At 42.8% G+C, this 18,155-nt stretch overlaps 3 protein-coding genes across 3 annotated transcripts in view; all 3 read right to left on the reverse strand.

Annotated features, from left to right (window-relative positions):
- Window positions 1-3,335: 3,335 nt before the first annotated feature.
- mief2 (mitochondrial elongation factor 2) lies at window positions 3,336-10,039 on the reverse strand. The gene is made up of 8 exons (XM_071523130.1): window positions 9,933-10,039; window positions 8,550-8,709; window positions 8,117-8,282; window positions 7,898-7,995; window positions 6,874-7,050; window positions 6,571-6,734; window positions 5,619-5,771; window positions 3,336-4,999 (listed from the first exon to the last, which is right to left on the reverse strand). The coding sequence occupies exons 2-8, from the start codon at window positions 8,685-8,687 to the stop codon at window positions 4,489-4,491; spliced, it is 1,407 nt and encodes a 468-aa protein (XP_071379231.1). The 5' UTR covers window positions 8,688-8,709; window positions 9,933-10,039; the 3' UTR covers window positions 3,336-4,488.
- Window positions 10,040-12,120: 2,081 nt separating this feature from the next.
- On the reverse strand, window positions 12,121-15,020 carry alkbh5 (alkB homolog 5, RNA demethylase). Its single transcript, XM_071523143.1, has 4 exons — window positions 13,685-15,020; window positions 13,501-13,581; window positions 13,273-13,395; window positions 12,121-13,072 (listed from the first exon to the last, which is right to left on the reverse strand). Exons 1-4 carry the CDS (start codon window positions 14,398-14,400, stop codon window positions 12,913-12,915), a joined length of 1,080 nt encoding a protein of 359 aa, XP_071379244.1. The 5' UTR covers window positions 14,401-15,020; the 3' UTR covers window positions 12,121-12,912.
- A 964-nt stretch (window positions 15,021-15,984) lies between these two features.
- myo15ab (myosin XVAb) overlaps window positions 15,985-18,155 on the reverse strand; it is a 39,794-nt gene continuing 37,623 nt past the window's right edge. The window contains exons 70-74 of the mRNA XM_071523357.1: window positions 17,863-17,996; window positions 17,098-17,231; window positions 16,874-17,007; window positions 16,197-16,337; window positions 15,985-16,086 (exon numbers count right to left, since the gene is read on the reverse strand). Coding sequence (XP_071379458.1) covers window positions 15,985-16,086; window positions 16,197-16,337; window positions 16,874-17,007; window positions 17,098-17,231; window positions 17,863-17,996 — 645 coding nt within the window. The remainder of the gene's footprint in view (window positions 16,087-16,196; window positions 16,338-16,873; window positions 17,008-17,097; window positions 17,232-17,862; window positions 17,997-18,155) is intronic.

The raw sequence follows: 18,155 nt of genomic DNA on the forward strand, positions 1-18,155 counted from the left end.
ATGCCAGGGTTTACTACAAAACAAGGGACAATACAAAACAATACCCAGACAAAAGAGCACACTTCCCGCGCCCCCTGAACCTCGCTCCGTATTCTTTGTATACTAGTTACCCGAAAAAGTTTATTCTCTACCAGTGATAAGATCCACACTCCAGGACACGGGGCACTACAACGTTTCACACTAGGTTTTGTGGACACTCCACTTCACACACGCAAGTATATAAGCAAACAGGTGAGACACTCCTATAGGTTCTCAGTCTAACAGGATACAAGCTACATGCGTCTTTCAGGGAACTGAGAAGTGTGGACAGGAACAAACAACAAACGAACATAAAGAATGTTTTAGTCCGCCCTTACAGGACAACCTACCAATTCTTTTCATCCTATAGAGTCCTGCAAGACCCGGGCGGACTAATAAAAAAAACAATAAAGCAAAACAAACAAATCACGGTCAGCAAGAGCAGTGATATGACCCTCCTGCAATCACTGCAACACACAAACAATAATTTAACAATTAATACATTAAGCATTCACATTCTTCCGTACCTAGATTAAAAACAATTACTTTATTTATTTATCAGACTAAAAATATATACAAACACAATAAAAAATCGGCTACTATGAATACCTGCTGCGTCAGCATGGACTCTCCCACACCAGGTCTACTTCCAACAAGCTGAAAGCCACACTAACATGCTGCAGTATCGCACTGAAATGCACAGAGAATTGCACAGTCAAAAACACAATAGTCCACTTCAACTTACTTATAGACTAAAACATTTTCAATCCCTTACCCCCATCGGACCAACACTCATCCTCGAGGACGAGACAAACTCCTCTCCGTCCTCCAACCCGGAAGAGAGCAAACAAGACACACCTACCCTGCTATATATCCAGCTCCCTATCAGCAATCAAGACAGGTAGATACGGCAAGCCACAGGTACCACCTGCTACATATGGGGGAATCTGTAATAGATGTAGTTTACCCCAAAAAAATTCATTTTCACAGCATATATTTTGTTTGTCCTGCTTGTATTATTCTGATTTGTGTCAATACACAAGACTGGTAGGTACATATACTCCTGCACATTTCTTATGTATGCAAACTAGTATTTATTCCTGGTGACAGCTCTGAGTGTATGCTCCTTCCATCTCTCAATATTCTCCCAACAATGTTCATTTACACATGCAAATGCATTTCTGTAGCTCCCTCCATCCCTAAACTATATAAATTGATCAAATGCACATTTGCATACTCTGCACACATATTTCTGTACATGTTACATCCATCTGTAAATATAGTAGTGTAGACAGTTTGCAATGCATATTTACATATCTGGACACATTTCTGTACATCTGTTCTAGCGTCTGTGTAGCCTACTTGATGTATGAATAACTAGCATCCACTTGAGCATATGAAAAGGCTGAGTTCATTTGCTGAAGGATTGAAATATGTTGTTGTAGTTGTTTGTTGTAATGACTTGTCTTCAGTAGACTAATTTCAATTTGACATTCTCCTATAGCCTACATCATATTCTTTGCTGCTGCCACGACCCAATTCCCCCATGGGGACGGGGATCCCTAAAGCTTCATCCACTCAATCAAAAACTATAAAGGCGAATTTTACTTATTTTCAAAATTTCGTAACTTCCGGTATTACCCTGGCTGCTACTGTCTGGCTTGACGCAGCTCCCGCGGAGGGTGAACTGATCGATGAGCTCCGACTTCAGGCAGGAGATATGCAGCTTTTGATGTGTAACTGGAGTGAGGAGATGTCATATAGCATCACCAGATAATCAGAAAATCCACATTAAATTCCAATATATTTTAGAAAACACTGCATGTCATCCGTTAAACTAACAAACAACAATACGCAAGGTGGATAGGAGGTAAACGTAGGGTATTTAATGCTACATATCTTTTTAAATTTTAAATAAAGTATGGGCCCGCGCCCCCCTTGTTAGTTGGTTAATATAACACTAATACCACTGCAAAACTATATCATATATATATATTCTCTAGGGATATTATAGTCCTAGTGATACCATAGGAAAAATACCATTAAGTAGCCTATAATAAGGTCACTACAAAACACTTTTAACTCCCTACAGGAATATTATAGGAATATTATATAGTGATTTTTCAGTAGCGATTGTACACATGGGATGACAGGCAGTTTTCTCTATCTCCTGGTTTTGTGCCACGATTTAACACAGACTTTACTGGGCAAAGCAGTCATTGGTCAGACATCAGCCTGTATACATTTTCCTTGCAGAACACATGCAGGACGCATTATACAATTTGTTGCGTCTTCACCATGAGGTCACGGTCTGCGGCCCGGCCCGGCCCGCCAACAGGAACAAGGTTACGGGCAGTTCATGATCATTTGATTCGGACACGTGACACGCGCGTGGTGCCGATGACTGTCACCATGCCTTTTCTTCAATCTCCATACAGACTAATCTGTTTATTGGCAGTTCATATAGGCAACTGGTTCTTTATATTCACGCTCATGGTGGATATTCAACTTTGTTTGGTTAATTCTTCATATGATAATGTAGCCCAGATGGCATTACTGTAGGTAAATGTAAAAATGCGCAGAATTGGCCTGATCTCCAAATCTCCATAATCATCCCAGATCATTCCTTGGGGGAGTCAAACAGGCTTATGCAGGTGTGACAGCTGCCTATGAACAGATAAGGCAAGTTAAATCCTCCATGCCTATGAATACTGGTCCTGACCAGATCTAGGCCTGCTGTAAATAAATGTGACTGCTCTCTCCTCACCTGCAGCATCACAGCGCGTCTCAAGGGCTGGCAGTTGAATACTACCAATTTAAGGCCACTTACTTATTACACTTAAAAATGATTAAATATGACATGATTCCAAGTTACCGTGACCTCAACAGGCAGCAGTGCAGCCTATTAACTAATGAGGTAACCAACCATATCAATATAGATTATAGCATATAATAGTCATTGTCACAGCTTTCACAAGTCCTTGAATTTGCACTAGATTTTAGGAAAGGTAGGGCAAATGTCAATATTAAGGGCAGACTCATTAAAAACTGCTGGCAGATTTATCAAATTCAGTTTTTCTGATTGAAATTGTAGGAGACTTAAAGTCATGGCTCAAGGCAAAGGGAAACACTGAAATTGAGGAGTAAAACACCCAACTATCAAAAGTGCTTTGAATGTGACTGGAAAATTATTAGATTTTAGTGTGAATATATAAAGGAACAAACGTGACATTTTATTTCTTCCCATAAGATCTACACTTGAGACGCTTGATTTTTTTCAGATATAAGTTTAGGGGCAAGAATCTGAACAAGTGCAATAACTTTATTTTGATTTTCACTCTTCAATAGCAGAAAATCTCGTTTTCTCTCACTCACCACGAAAACACAACTAAACCAACTGCCAACAACATTCATACTGTATTAAAAAGCAACTGCATAAAATTCTTAGGCAACTGTAACCACAACTTAAGGGGTTAGTTTACCCAAATAGGATTGGCAACAGATTGAACACAGGAAAAAAACAAAAGATATTGCACACTTCAACCTCCAGTATGACAGTAAAATATACATGTAACATACTGAGTTAAATGTCCAACTAATGAGGCAGAATGAATGGTGTAAGTGCAGTGAAACCTGGTGGTCGTTATAGTTCTGCATAGTTAGCATATTTTAAAGGAGAGTTGGGAAAATGATGCAGAGCACACACTACCATCTATTCAGTTAGAGGATAGAAAGTATATATGCATTCACAGCACCCAAAACGGCTTCACACTGTCTCTTTCCCTGCTGTTAATGGATACGTACGGCCATGTTAACTTTCAGTGACTCCCACACAAAAAAAACATTACATATGAACTAAGGATCATAATCACACACAAACTGTTCATGTAGGACCTGGAAACTTCAGTAGTCTCACCACGTAATCCTTATAGACCTACTTAAATAGTTAATGTGGACTTGGCTGTGTGTGTGTGTGTGTGTGTGGAGTCATGATCAGGCACATCTTAAAGCATCATTTCAAACATTTTAATTAACACTTCCTCATCTCCTTTCCTTGGCACATGTCTCCTTTCCCTGGAGTGGTTTGTTTTTATCAGGGTTGTCACTTTCACACTGTAGCCTATCCCAAGCTTGCAGTACACATTTCAGCCTCCTTGTATCTTCTCCTCTACCTGCACTGTATAACTGTGAGGGTAGACTCTAGTCCATGGTGCCTGCCATTTTGTCTTTCCCCAGCTGTATCCTGTTCCCCCTGATCAGTGTAGGAGAGAGGAAGTAAACAAGGAGAGGAGGCCAGTGTGAAGTATGGTGAAGAGCGTTCGCTGTCCTTTAGAGTTAAGTCTCTTCCAACATCTTCACTCTGAACCAAACATCCTTCACCATAAAGATATCTCCTTCAAAGCTTTGTTTGATCTCAGGTGTGTACTCGTCTGAACTTGTCTTATATGAACTCTGTATGTGTGCAGGAAGCTATATGAGCAGGATCTCAGGCTCTGACACAGCGCAGTAGAGCATGAAGCCCATCTGGTCCACCTGGTCCTCTGACAAACCGCTCAAAAGATTGACAGCCGACTTGAAGTAACTAGGCAACGGCCCTTGCTCGAGGTATCCGATCAGCTCTGTGATACACTGCTGGAATCGCACATCCAGGTTGCTCTCTGACCAGTCGCTCTCCCTGTCGCTGAGGTGCAGGATGAGGTTGGCCAGCGGCGCGGCTCTGAGCGGTCGCAGGGCGGGGTTCAGTCTGCACACCGCCTTCAGGGTTTTAAGCGTGAGTTTGCGGCAGCCGTCGTCGGAGGCGTCGAGCTGCGCCAGGCGCTGCGTCTCCCAGGGGTAGAGAGAGAGGCGCCAGGCATTGACCCAGGGAGAGGTGAGCTCTGGCTGGGCCGTCAGAACCACGTCCCCCTCCCTCAACAGAGGCACCATGGAGACGAACAGGGAGTGGTCACCGCTGCCCGCTCCTCCCTGTAGATCTCCGGGCCTAGAGAATCACAGCAGTGAGTAAAGAAGATTCCATGTGAAGTTTAAAACACACACACACACACACACACACACACACAGAGAAATGAGAATGTTTCCTCTAGCATCTTGTAGCACCAGACATATCCATAGCATTTAAATTATTCCCTTTAATCGCCTTTTAGATAGCCTTTTGTTGCATGCAAGACAGTGGGGAGGTTATTAGTCATCAGGGTGGTTTGGGACAAAATTCAATAGCACTGTTCATTCCAACTGAGCAGGGCTTACCATTGAAACTTCACTAGTTTTACTAGTACCAACTAATTTTCTATAAACAGACATACAGCTTGTATACTCATCATGGAACTGAATTCAACATTTAAATTTTTTCATTAGTTAATGGCCACATCATTAACTATTATAAACTACACTGTCATCCTCATGTTGTAAAATACAGGTTGTAACTGGTTTCATAGTGCAAATAGTTTATTTAACCAGATTACAACAGCAGTAATATTAGCTAACAAGAATCAAACACTTCATTTATAGTTGAAGCACATTTCCAACATTGAAAATGCCCTATCAACACTGAATAATTTTCAAAGACCTGTGAAAACTGACATGCATACACAGACACACACCTAATCTCCAGTCGAAGTTCTGGTCCTCCTAGTACTGGTCTGACCAGACAGTCCAGAGTGCTGCTGATGGATGGCCAGTTCATTGTTTCCATGACGGCCTTACTGAACATGCTCACTAGAGCCTCTGAAGACAGGTAACCCCCCACCAGGAACCTGCAGGAGACAACCACACCAGGAGGGACAGAGATTTTAGATTTCAGTGAATCGCTCAATTTTTCAACTTTGACAAGAGTGTATCTGCTACATATGTTCAGCCGCGGTGCCCCGCTGCAACTAATTCTATTACCGCTTCAATATAATTTTAGAGTTTCATAAAATAAATGAAATTGGACAGGACAGGCTCTCTCTCTCTCTCTCTCCTCCACTCCATAACGAGAAAATGCAGGCAAGCGAAGCATCACCCTATTGGCAGACAGGCTAACATCTTCACTGCTGACATCTGTTGCTTATTGAAAAGTCAGAGAATGCCCTATGGCATTTGGGTGCGGTGAGGTTAAAAATCACAGAGTGAGATGGTGAGGGCTAAATGTAAGCCTAAGTGCAGGTGCAATGAAGATGTAGCATAGGGGGGTAAGACTCTGATCAAATTTGACAGTGGGTGTGCAATTTACCATTGAGCCTTCTGGAGGTGTCGCAGGCCTAATTCAATAAAACATCTGTGATGGGAGGCGCCCAGCTGATAACCCAAATTACATACTTGCTTGCACCGCTCACCCACATTAAGTTTAGTTCATTTTCATGTAGCATAAACAATAATTTACTCATTTGCCTTTGCAGTAAGGGACATACATATTTATTTCTCTCACTGTCACTGCTACAAAGATTGTAGTAGAAACACTGCTTTGGTAATTTGCAGTAATAACTTGCTAGTAACACCAACTGGCCTGATTCATCTGTAGAGGCACAAACACTTGAAATTTGCCTCAAGAATTTCCCATCTATATGCGAGTACCTGTCCCAGTAGCTACGTCCTCTGGGAAAGTATTCCAGATTAACCCGTCGGACCATCCAGTGGAGGGGGTGTGTGAGGAGCGTCTCCTCTCCAGGGATGAGGCGCCACAAAGAGGGTTCCAGCTGGAGAGGCACCAGCAGGCACGCATGGTCCGCACTCACCACCTAAACACACACACACAGAATTAAATCCAGGTAGAATTCATTTAACACTTTGTTATACGTTGCCACTAAAGAGCAAGAAAATTAATGTAAAAGTGTCCTGTCAGAGGGAAAGAAAGCCTATTTGTGTGTGTGTGTGCACCTGCAGGTCATCCAGTAGAGAACCACCCAGGCTCATCTCTCCCAGGGGCATGTCAGGGTGGCGTGTGTGGAGGAAGCCCTGGATCTCAGTGCAGATGTCCAGAGCCAGAGTCTGGGCCCTGCGCACCTCTTCTGGAGCCAGTGCTGCTCTGGTGTGATAGTACTGCTGCAGACGCTCCTGAACACACACACAGAAACATAATGGGATGAATGATGAGGGGTTGTGAGGGTTAGGATTAAAGAATAATACCTGTTTTTGGCAAGATGACCAATGTCAGTCTCACCCTAATAGAGGTTAAAACCACAGACTATTTTTCAGCATAGTTTTCATTATTCATATATTTGATAGCCTTTTCAATGATTTATTACATAGAATGAACTGTGGAAGATAATGATGAAAAAAGTAATTAATCATTGTTCAAGTATACAGAGGCTGCTTCCTGGTGCATGTGCATCCTTCTTAGGGGCACAAAAAATTTGTTGCTAGAGTTACCAACTCTGAGTGGGTGTGACAGTGACTAAGGGAACAAAATTGTTTTAAAGTGTGTGCTTGCTTTACAAGTTCAGTGGGAATACAAGCAGCTTTCTCGTGCATTATACAATGCTCAAAGCTGTTTTGTGCCTCTGAGTGAACTAAGGAGGTTTTTATAAAGAGCATTAGCTGGAGGATGTTTTGCCAATGAAGTAGCTGCAGGGAAGAAAAGTGTTAGCCATTTGGTAAACAAAGCAACCCAGAGCAGAGGAATACAACTGGGTGGATTCAGTCAGAGCCATTCAAGTAGCTCTTGCAAAGGTAAGAGAATCATTGTACGAGTGCACACTGCATTTCCCTAATGCAGGGCTCTTGGGAATCTGCCCGGCCTAAAGAGCACATACCGTAATTCCCCTAATCAGTGCACACTGCAAAAAGCGTTACCAACGAACACACAGAGCCCGGCTCTTATAGAGATACTCCAAAGCATCTACTAAGGGGAAATGTGTGACCTGTCCCATTAAGAGCTCAAAGGTGAAGAGTCACAATGTACCTGTAAGGTGAGGACACACAGCTGGAGTCTCTTGGGTTTGGACTCGGGCTTTGACTGAACCTCCAGACTAGGCATCTGCGGCTGCTGGCACAGGTCAGCTGATAGAGAAAGAGGTTTGAACAGCTGTCAAATCTGTAACATCAGGAGGTTGGGATAATGTTTAGAATATATATAATACTGTGTGTGTGGTGTCTCCTTGAATACTTTCTGTACCAGTACCTTTCTGCTGTCTGGCTGCCTTAGCAACATGTTTCATCACCACTCCTTCTAAACCCTTCCTGATCAGTGTGGGGGAAGCGGAGACTAAGCTCAGCTCTTCCCAGCTCTCAGCCATCTTCTGCTCCACCTTTTCATCCTCTGCAGCACGGCCCGCACGCTCTATCAGCTACACACACGAACACCCACAGTCAAAGTCAAACACAAGTGCAAACACAGATAATGCACTGAATGAAGTACATATACTGACATAAGCCTACATGCAAACAGACACAGAATTCAGTGGTACAAGGAATAACGTCAGGCGAAGAGAAACTTCCCCTTAATGGAGGACAGTCTGCCTAAGGTGAATTTCTCCTTGGGCCAAAGAGGATATTTAGATTTCTATGGTGTGTGGAGAGGGTACACTGAAGAAGAAAAAGAAACAAACACTCACCCGTTTGACTGCCAGTGTAGCAATGCCCAGCACTGCAGCCCCACCAACTCCCAGAACCAATCGGGCATTAGACAGCAGGAAGTCGATCACCATAGCAATGCCATCCTCTCCTCGCCTCCTACTGCCCTGGAAGTCCATTGCTTCCTTCCTTGTGGTTAGCCTTGGAAAATCGGAATGGGTACATTTATGGGAGCAAAAAATAATGTGAAGCAACTCAAAATATGCCTGCGGTCTAGTAGGTATATAATATAATAGTCCTCTAACTGTATCTTTCTCTAGAGTTGTATTGCAGGAATTGTGTTGTAAATGCTATGAACTCAAACATCTCACCCATGAGAGGAATCCAACTCAGCATTACCCTCATAAGGGAACATGCATGTATATTTACATACTAGTCTTGCATGGATTATCCCCACCTCCAACCCACACACCGTTGTAGCCTTGATTACACGCCACTTGGCTCATAGTAGAGACGATTCAAGGGATTTCTGGTCAAGCTGAAAATTTCTGCGCTGTGGGTTTGCCCATTTCTGGAGCAGACGCGATAGAAATACACGTTGTCAGCTTGCGCGAAACCAAACTTATGCACTGTGTTTATCATATTTAGCCTTTAGCACCTGGGATCCAGAAATAGCCGCAGAATACCACTCTAAGGCCTTTCAATCTAGACTAGAGCGTCCCCTTTCCTTGCCAGAGGTGCGTGGTCCCAAGGACGATGACTTACCCTATTTATAGACGCAATGCACGCGTGAGTCACATTTGCCTGATCAAATATATAACACCCACCAAATGTCTGCAGTCCGTACAGTACAGTGCCACTGTCAACATCAGAGCACGGTTCACCTTTGGTTTACTTACATTTGCAAGTGCACCCAGTGTGAGCCAACGTTACTTAACTGGTTAAAAGTTGGTTAGCAAACACTGCTTGCAGATGCAGCTAAACTGAATCTGGGGCAACTGTCAAATAAAAAGGCCGGCCATTGACATGACCGAGCGACATGCTGCCGCTAGGGTTATTATTATTTTCCAGGTCTTGTTGTGAGTGGGATGGGCAGCCTGAAGGTTTGTGTTAACTTATTGCTGAGTTAGCTATGTTAACGTCATGACAATAACTTAACATTAACAAATAGCAAAGTAGCAACACGTACAGTAAAAGTATAAATGCCAAATTAACAAGCTATTTTGTGATTTTCATGTCTCAATATTGCGATAGCAAACGGGCTGGCAAACAAAGCCGATTTCTGTTTGCTACAAGTCAGTAACCTACAGCTAGCTAACGTTAGCTAAGTTAGCTCAATGGCAGTTAGCTGACGTTAGCTAATTATAGTTACTCCAACACTCTATCATCACTATTACCTAACGTATTATTTGAACTATACTTACCACTTAACGAGGAGAGAATTATAACAATCTGACCCCAAACCATTAAAATGTGTCCCAATGTTCTTCAACGACACAGCCTACTATCTGTCGCCCTCGGCTAACCAGCTAGCTAGCAGCGACTGTCATGTCAGTGTTCCAAACGCCCCACAGACCATTGACTGACATTCTGTCGATCCAATAGAAAGACAGATTTCTCATGACGTAGCCACAAGTCCTAAACCAAGTAGATCCAAGGTTTCAATAAACACAGCTAAATTCTTTAAGTCTTTACCTACATGCTGTTTTGTCATGTCTCTTGCATTTATGACAAAAAAAGGAAACTAAAATAAATCCCTGCAAACTACAACCTAGATGATGTAACAACTTCTCTGAGATGTCTCATTTTCCTTTTTATGCATTTCTCTTTTATTTGTCTATTTATTTTTTATGTATCTATGTAGTTACTATTTGGCATCCCTTCTCTACAATTTTATTGAATCCTGAATTTTACATCCATTTGATTTTTCAGATTGTTACACACCTTACTCTTTTAGAGTTCATATGTTGCCTTTGATTGTATATTTGATTTGAATTTCAAAGTCCACTTTCTTGAAATATCCAGGGTGTGTAAAGCACAGACTGATACCAATAACAGGAAGCAGTCTTATAATAGGAGAATGTTTTGAAAACATCTCATTGCATATGTCCAAAACAGATTAGATTAGCATTTGAATATTAATTACTATTATCAATTATGTCTTCTGTATGGTTTTGAGAGCTGAACTGAAAATCCACCCTTACATAAAATTGACATAATATCTGTATGATCTTAAGACAGTCCAGTCAACATGAACTCTGTCCCAAATCTAGAAACCAGAGAGCCTATTTCTATTTAGATGATGTCACTTCACAAAATCTGAGACTGTTCTATTGACAGCTGGGCAGTAGATACCTGCTCATGGCTCTCTACAGGACCTAACAACATATTCATACTATATTCAGTGAGGTTCCTGTCTGGTTGAATGTGAACCCTGGAAAGGTAAATGCAAACTGGGCATTTTTTTAAGTGAAGATGGATCTGTGGTGAAGTTGCCCTTGATTTGTTAAATCCCTCCAGGAAAGGTCTTTCTCTTGACCATTAGCAGGGAAATCACAAAATTACAGATCAGACATTCAAAGGAAATTTCATTCTACTCTTATGTCCAGAGGAGAAGTTTACTGTATCGGTTACACATTGAGAATGGAGGGATGGCTGTCTTGATATTGTGGCCAACGTTTGGTTATCTTTTGCGGTTAATCAACTTTTTTTCAATCAACTTTCATGACTTTTCATTTGAACTTAGTCAACAGTGTGTCTAATTAAGGCCAGATAGCATTATCTATGAGAAATATCTCTAACAAATTACACTACAGGTCAAGCCAATTTACATAATTTATGGTGGCCAGAAAACCTGAATAAGTATTTGGACAGTTCCCTTATTCAACTGTGAATAATTAGTGCTCCCAGTAAACTGACCAATGTCCCAGTGCGTTGTTCTCCTTACCAGGCACCTGAGCAGGCAGCAGGGCCGAGGGACGACTACTTTCTAATGAAATGTGGCTAGTGGAATTGGAGGCCGACTTTGTGGAATCCTAGACTATTTGAGCTTCATTTCATTGTTGTGCTAACAGCTACAAGCCAGAAAATGTGACCCCGTCCCCATGAAACCATCTCATGTAGCTACTGCAACTGTATCCACAAAGTCGGTTTCCCATTCACTGTCCGTAGAGCAGATCCAGGATTTGTCTTTTGCTGACTGTTGACCATCTCAACAGCTATCGATCTCAGCTCGTTTTTAACCTTTGGTAAAGACATGGTCATGTTTACAAATGTAGACGCAACTGTCCTACACAACACGGTGTGAACACCCATCCAGTTTTTAGAATGTTTTCTTCCTTTAAACGACGTCTATTTTTATTCCAGTGTAACTCCAGACTAGCAGTCAGCTAATGGCAAGCTCTGCCAAATGTGGCTGACTGGGTCAGACCAGGCAGCAAGGAACAAATTTGACTGTGTTTATACCGCAAACTGAAGGGACAAATCGATCCGTATAATTGAATTTCTCCTCAGCAGACTTTGCAGATCAATTCAAACAAGACACAACAAGGTTGTTTTTGTTCCAAATCACTTTTTGAACTGACCCAAGTATCATTCAATTTCATCATGGAAAAATTTGATTTTCCTGTTGAGATAGCGATAAAAATGTCCTTTCTGTGTCCTTAAGGTAAAGAAACTCTAGACTGAGGTGGGAGTGTAAAAAAAGGCCTCACTGCATTGTTGCAATACCCCATACAGCGTCAGTTTAGTTGATACACCATATTGTGACTTGTACCAAGAGTGTGCGTCACACAGATGAATCAAACTCAAACACACCTGCCAGGTGCTGATATCTACAACTGAACTAGGGAGGCTCATGTGAACAGGAATGATCTGGGATGGCACAGTGCAGGTATGGATCAGAACTGTATGTGTGAAAAAAGTACAGGTTTCTTTCTGCACAAAAGTTCCCCCAATCAAAGTCTATACAAACTTATTGTACATTATAACAAGTTACATTACAGTTCAGGTTTTCTTTGTACAAGTCCATACATACATCTTCTCTTTTAGCTCTTAAGGTCTGTACATCTTGGTTACAAAAAATACATGCCATTTTGATTTCTATGAACACAGAAACAAAAATGTTTAAGGTGGGGAATTGAACAGTTTAACAACAGAGCATAACTGTAGTAAGTAACTGGGGTTCTATAACGTATAGCAGAGACGCTTGCTTCGTCCGCCATAAACAAATATACAACCAAACCGATCCAGACTCAAATCAAAGTACAGACAACACGACGATTGTGCTCCTCATGGCAGAATAAAACTGGAGCGAGAAAGTGATGACTGATCAGAGATGTTACATTTTTAACCGTAATGCATAAAAGGACTGGTGTGTGGTATGTGAGCGCGTGTGTGAAGTCTTCAGTGACGTCTCATTTTGACTTTGCGTCCTGAACTTTCTCGGTGTTTGTCATAATCCTGGCCACGCCTCCAGTAGTTCTCTGAGCTGCTGCTATGGCGACGGTGGCGGGAGAGGGATGGATGTCTGTTCTCCTCCTTATCCATCTCTAGAACCCTTGGCCTAGTGGAGAGAGAGAGAGAGAGAGAGAGAGAGAGAGAGACAGACAATCTCACTGGTTACTGCATGCTGATTCATTGCATAATCGACATGCACTCAACATGGAAAGTGGGGGAATACGGTTACAGACTCAGCTGTTTCCTTTGTGTGTGTGTGTGTGTGTGTGTGTGTGTGTGTGTGTGTGTGTATGTGTGCATGTATACCTGTGAGCAGCATCAGGGTCTGCTCTTCGGTGGGAGCGTTTGGCTTTCAGAGGAGCAGGTCTCTCTGTGGGGGAGGAGCTTAAAGGACTGTCAGTATCCAGGCGAGGAGCATCAGGTCTGGTCCTGACAGAGGAAAGAGAAACAGTAGAAACACACATGGATGAAGAGGTGAGCTGATACAGGTTAAGATAACGGAATGGTTTATTAAATGACTGCATGTTGACTCACTTCCTAAGGATGATAACCGCGCGCCTCTCCTTGATGTCTTGGGGTCGGATGCAATGGGTGATGTCGTCTGCAGCGTAGCCACTAGGAAAGAGAGACGCTCTGAGTGACCCAACAACTTCAGCCGTGGCCGTTCATAAAAGACCTGGAATTCAATCAATACACCTGCATCTGACAGTCGTCTTACCTGAGTACTGTGACGCTCCCTCTCCTCACTGGCAGGACAAGCACTGGCTCCGACACACGGATTGGTTTGAACTGGAAGCGACAGCCAAAGCAGAGCGCGCTGTCGCTGAAGAAGGAGACGGACACAATGGGCCGTGCGAAGATGTGCAGAGGGTCCACATGTGACACGATGCAGCCTCCCGGCTGGTAGTCATTGATCACCGCACTGTTGACAAAGCCTTCTGGGATCACTCCGTCAGACACCAACCGCTTGATCACCAGCTCGTGCACCCAGCCTGGGATGTCGTCTACCTCTCCTTTGCGGTACAGCCGTTCCTGGCCCGGTCCACGTTTCTCCAGCTGGGCTCCATATGTGTATCCCTCTCCAAAGAAGTACTTGTTCCGGAGGGGTGCCCTGTCCACGGTGTGTTCACGGTACAGTCCAGCCTCTCCGCTGGCAACCACCTCATCTATCTTCTCCTCGATGCGGGCACACTCCTCCGGTGAGAATATGCTCTTCTGCATGATGCCACTCTTGACCCGCCGGGCCTCCTGCTCGCGGGGCTCCCCGTTGTCGTCACTGTGATCAAACTCGTCATCCTCGGACTCCCGGAACTTGCGCTTTCGACCCTTTTCGTTACCATTTGTCCCATCCGCATATTTATTTTTATGCTCGTCTCTGTGTGGAGTCATGGATTTTAGCTTCTCCCTCAAGTCAGAGTATCCACTGGCTGCCATGTCATTCAAAACAATGCACTAGGCGCAGTAAGACGCAAGCTAAGTTAGCTAACTGACACGTATATCAGCGCTGCATTTCAGCACTGCGGGTTAACGCAGTCTATCCAGTATGAATGGGCTAGGTGTCAAAACAAGGAGTCTTTGATGATGGATGTTGATGTTGCTAGCTTGGAGGAGCAGTCGCTCACTGCGCTGACAGTATAGAAACCAATACACAAAGGTAGCTAGCATTAGCCAACTCGACCGCCCTGTCTGTGCATTAAAGATGCACTCTGGTGTAAAACGTAGCAAGCTGTACCGTTGGACAGTTGTGGAAGCTTACAAAATAACAGAGGTGTATAAACGCTATGATGACAACACACACTCAGCCAGCGCAAAGCTAACACTACCGTTAGCTAGCTGAGCTACTTGGCTAGTTAGCTAAAGTAGCCTGGCTTGATGCCTGCTGCCGCCTGGTAATATCGACAAGCCACGCAACATTTCACATGTTAATGCTAAATTCCAACCTTCGTGGTCCAGAAACGTGTCTTCTCAGGCCTTAGTCCCACACAGATTCATGCAAAGCTCAGCTCAGTTCACAATATCATGACCCGTCTCCAAGAAGGCTGAAAATAAACTCGTGTAACCTGCCAGAGGTCTGCGCATGCTCATAAGTAACCTGCCACTTTGGGGAGGGACTATCACATTTCCTGGGCGTTCATAGGACCAAGACAAGTAAATCCATTTTGGGACTGAGGACGAGGACACCCTCCAATATTTCTAATTTTGTCCCAGTAACCTCTTATTTACCTCCTTGAAGTCCTCACTGTACATTCCTTGAAATGAATATTTGAGATGCGCTATTGACTTTTTTTTTGTTCTAATTTGTTATATTGATACCTATTTATCTCACATGCTTACTTTTATCATCCTTTAGACATTTTTATGAACAAACAATACAGTGCACACGATTCTCTCTTTAAAATTGCTTATTTTATTGTGATAAAAATGTCCTTTACAAAATAAGCAAATGAACACATTTACAACAGATGAAAACAACACTTTACATCAATATACCTTAAGATTTACAAACAGTGTACAATATACATAAAAAAATACAAACTGCTCACATGTCAGTTATAAAACTTTGGAGTAACTTTGGAGCCTATGAAGCTTCCTTCACTGTTCATAAAACAGCATTCATATAGAGGACACATCTTCAACATGATCAATTAAAAGTAGCATGTAAGTGCAATTATAAAGGTGTCAACTTGAAAATAAATATCAATTAATATGAACCTCCACTGTTGCTAGGCTGCATATTCTATTCTCCTGATAGTGAAGTTTCAGTTAATTCAGTTATTGCAGTGCATATAATACACTATAGTACAATTTTGCATTCACATATATCTGAGTGTGTGTAAGCTACACACAACAAACACCTGAAGGCAAGAAGAGGTAGGTTATTTTGAGGGTTTTTTTGTATATGCATGTATAAGTGTGTGTGAGTCTGTGTGTGTGTGTGTATGTGTGTGTGTGTGTGTGTGCGTGCACTTGCCTATGTGATTGCTTGAACGAGTGAGCGTGGACGTGAGTGAGCTTGTGCTACAACATGGTGATTTCACTGGGCGGCAGGGTGAGTCTCTTCTCCCGCACTGACATCATGTTCTCCACCTGCATGGCAATGACTCGACACAACTCCAGGCCCTGCGGAAACACACACACAACACCAGCATCAGTAGAGAGATCGCAACAGAGGAACTAATGTGAACTTTTGAAAATTGCGAGTGGCTGCTGAAGTGTGCCTTTGTGTATACCTGCTCCAGCTGCAGCTGAGTGACCCGCTGTGTGTTCGTGTCTCCCAGGGTGAGGTCTACATACGGATAGCTGGTTCCTGCAGTGGGCCTCTGGGTGCGGCTGGACTGCACCTCCACCAGGGGGGCCACCGCCAACAGTTCCTGCACCACAGGGACCAAACACTGTGACACACTGTATGGACTTGGATCCTTCTTTTACAGTTGCAACTTGCACCGTGTTCTCTTGTCATCTTTAAACAAGCTGATAAAACCTTCCTATTGGAGAGTCAGGTCTGTCATCGCTGACTTGCTGTGTAGTTAGGTAATATCTGGGATTGCCTCCAAACCAGGAGATGGAAATATACAATTCTTAACCTCTTGCTTTTTACTTCTTTTATAATCTCTTGTTTCTTATATCTTTTTCCCATCTCGTTCTTCTAAATATCTATCTCTTTTGAATCCTCTCACTTTAAATACTTTTTCTTTTTCTGCTGCTGTAGGACAGGAACCCTCTGCAAACCAGCAGAGCAGGTAAATGTTTTAAATACTTTCTATGGTGTTGTAACTTTTTTTCTTGTATAAATTAATGAATCAATGAAAACTTTAAAGAAGAAAAACTGGGTTTTTTTCAATCACGATGAGTTGAAATGTAATTGTATCAATATCTGTGTGTGTGTGTGTGTGTGGTGTTTCCTCACATGTGTGTCTTTGTGCAGGAAGTGAAGACCATTTTGATTGACAGCAAGGATGCAGGGGGCGTAGAAGGTGGTGGAGCTGCTGCTGTGGACGTAGAAGAACGACGAGCCGAACATAGGGAACGCACTGATCAGCCCTACACACAAACACACAGACACACACACTTTAACAAGGGATGCACAGAGATACGCACATTCATATCTTTTAATGTAACCCAGGATCTTACCCAGGAACTGTGCTCTGGCCTGGTGGGGGCTCAGGGTCTGTACTTGCTGCATGTGCTGCGTCACCATGGTTACCCACTGCTGCGGGGGCTGCTTCTTGAATAGAGGAGGGGCGATATACTCCGACAATTCATGGCTGCATGAGAGGGGAACAGAAAATAAAGAATCTAAGATAAACTGAAATCCAGATGGGCAAAACTTAAAAAATAAAATCTGCCCTTGGATACTCTTACACTGTTAAATATCATTCATCTGCAATGTTCAATGCATTTCAGGAGTTATTTTGTGATGAATTTACTTTTTGGATGTACCCACTTTCCATCAACCTGCCTCTACTTGTACTTCAGTTACTTATTTCCTAGGTTTCCCAGAATGCCTTTCAACAACCCTCAGAGAACGGGCTGCATTCAGCTGTGGGTTGGATGTGTTGGTGGAGAGAGCAACAGGGATAGTAAGAGCAAGAGAGTTGGGAAAAAGAAACACCAAACAACAAAATGGACCCAGAAATGCAAAGTACATCGCTGATAGCTGTGTTTGTTTAACAGTGTTAAAGTGTTTTAGGCTGGATTTTTCCTTTAATGATTGGTATAATGGTATAATGGTATAATGAATTTCTGGAATTTTACAATCTTCTATGTAAGCCTATCCTTTTAGATATTTGTCATTTGGATAATTTTAGAAGATTGCTAAATGTCAAACATTCTACTTTGAGGTGGATTAGAATAAACACTTCAACCATTTTCCTTTGTTATTGTATGTATTCTCACATGCTGGGGACGAAGACAATGTCTTTGGCTCTGTGCTGCAAAGCCGCCAGTTTGGAGATCTGGTGGAACTGTTGATCGCTGACTTTCCCTTGTGGAAGCACATTTAGTAGGCCTTTACAGAAGTCAGGCAGGATCTAGGCATACACACAAACACAATTACATACACATACACATACACATACACATACACACACGGAAACAGTGGTACTGACACAAGCAGCCTCACCCAGTGATCCCATTGGGGATACACTACAAGTCAAAGTTTGGACACACCTGATTGAATGTACTGTGTT

The sequence above is a fragment of the Centroberyx affinis genome, unplaced genomic scaffold, assembly GCF_046629955.1.
Source record: "Centroberyx affinis isolate AG114_WGS23_722 - 3 ecotype Tasmania unplaced genomic scaffold, CSIRO-AGI_Caff_v1 ptg000100l_1, whole genome shotgun sequence".
NCBI lineage: Eukaryota > Metazoa > Chordata > Actinopteri > Beryciformes > Berycidae > Centroberyx > Centroberyx affinis.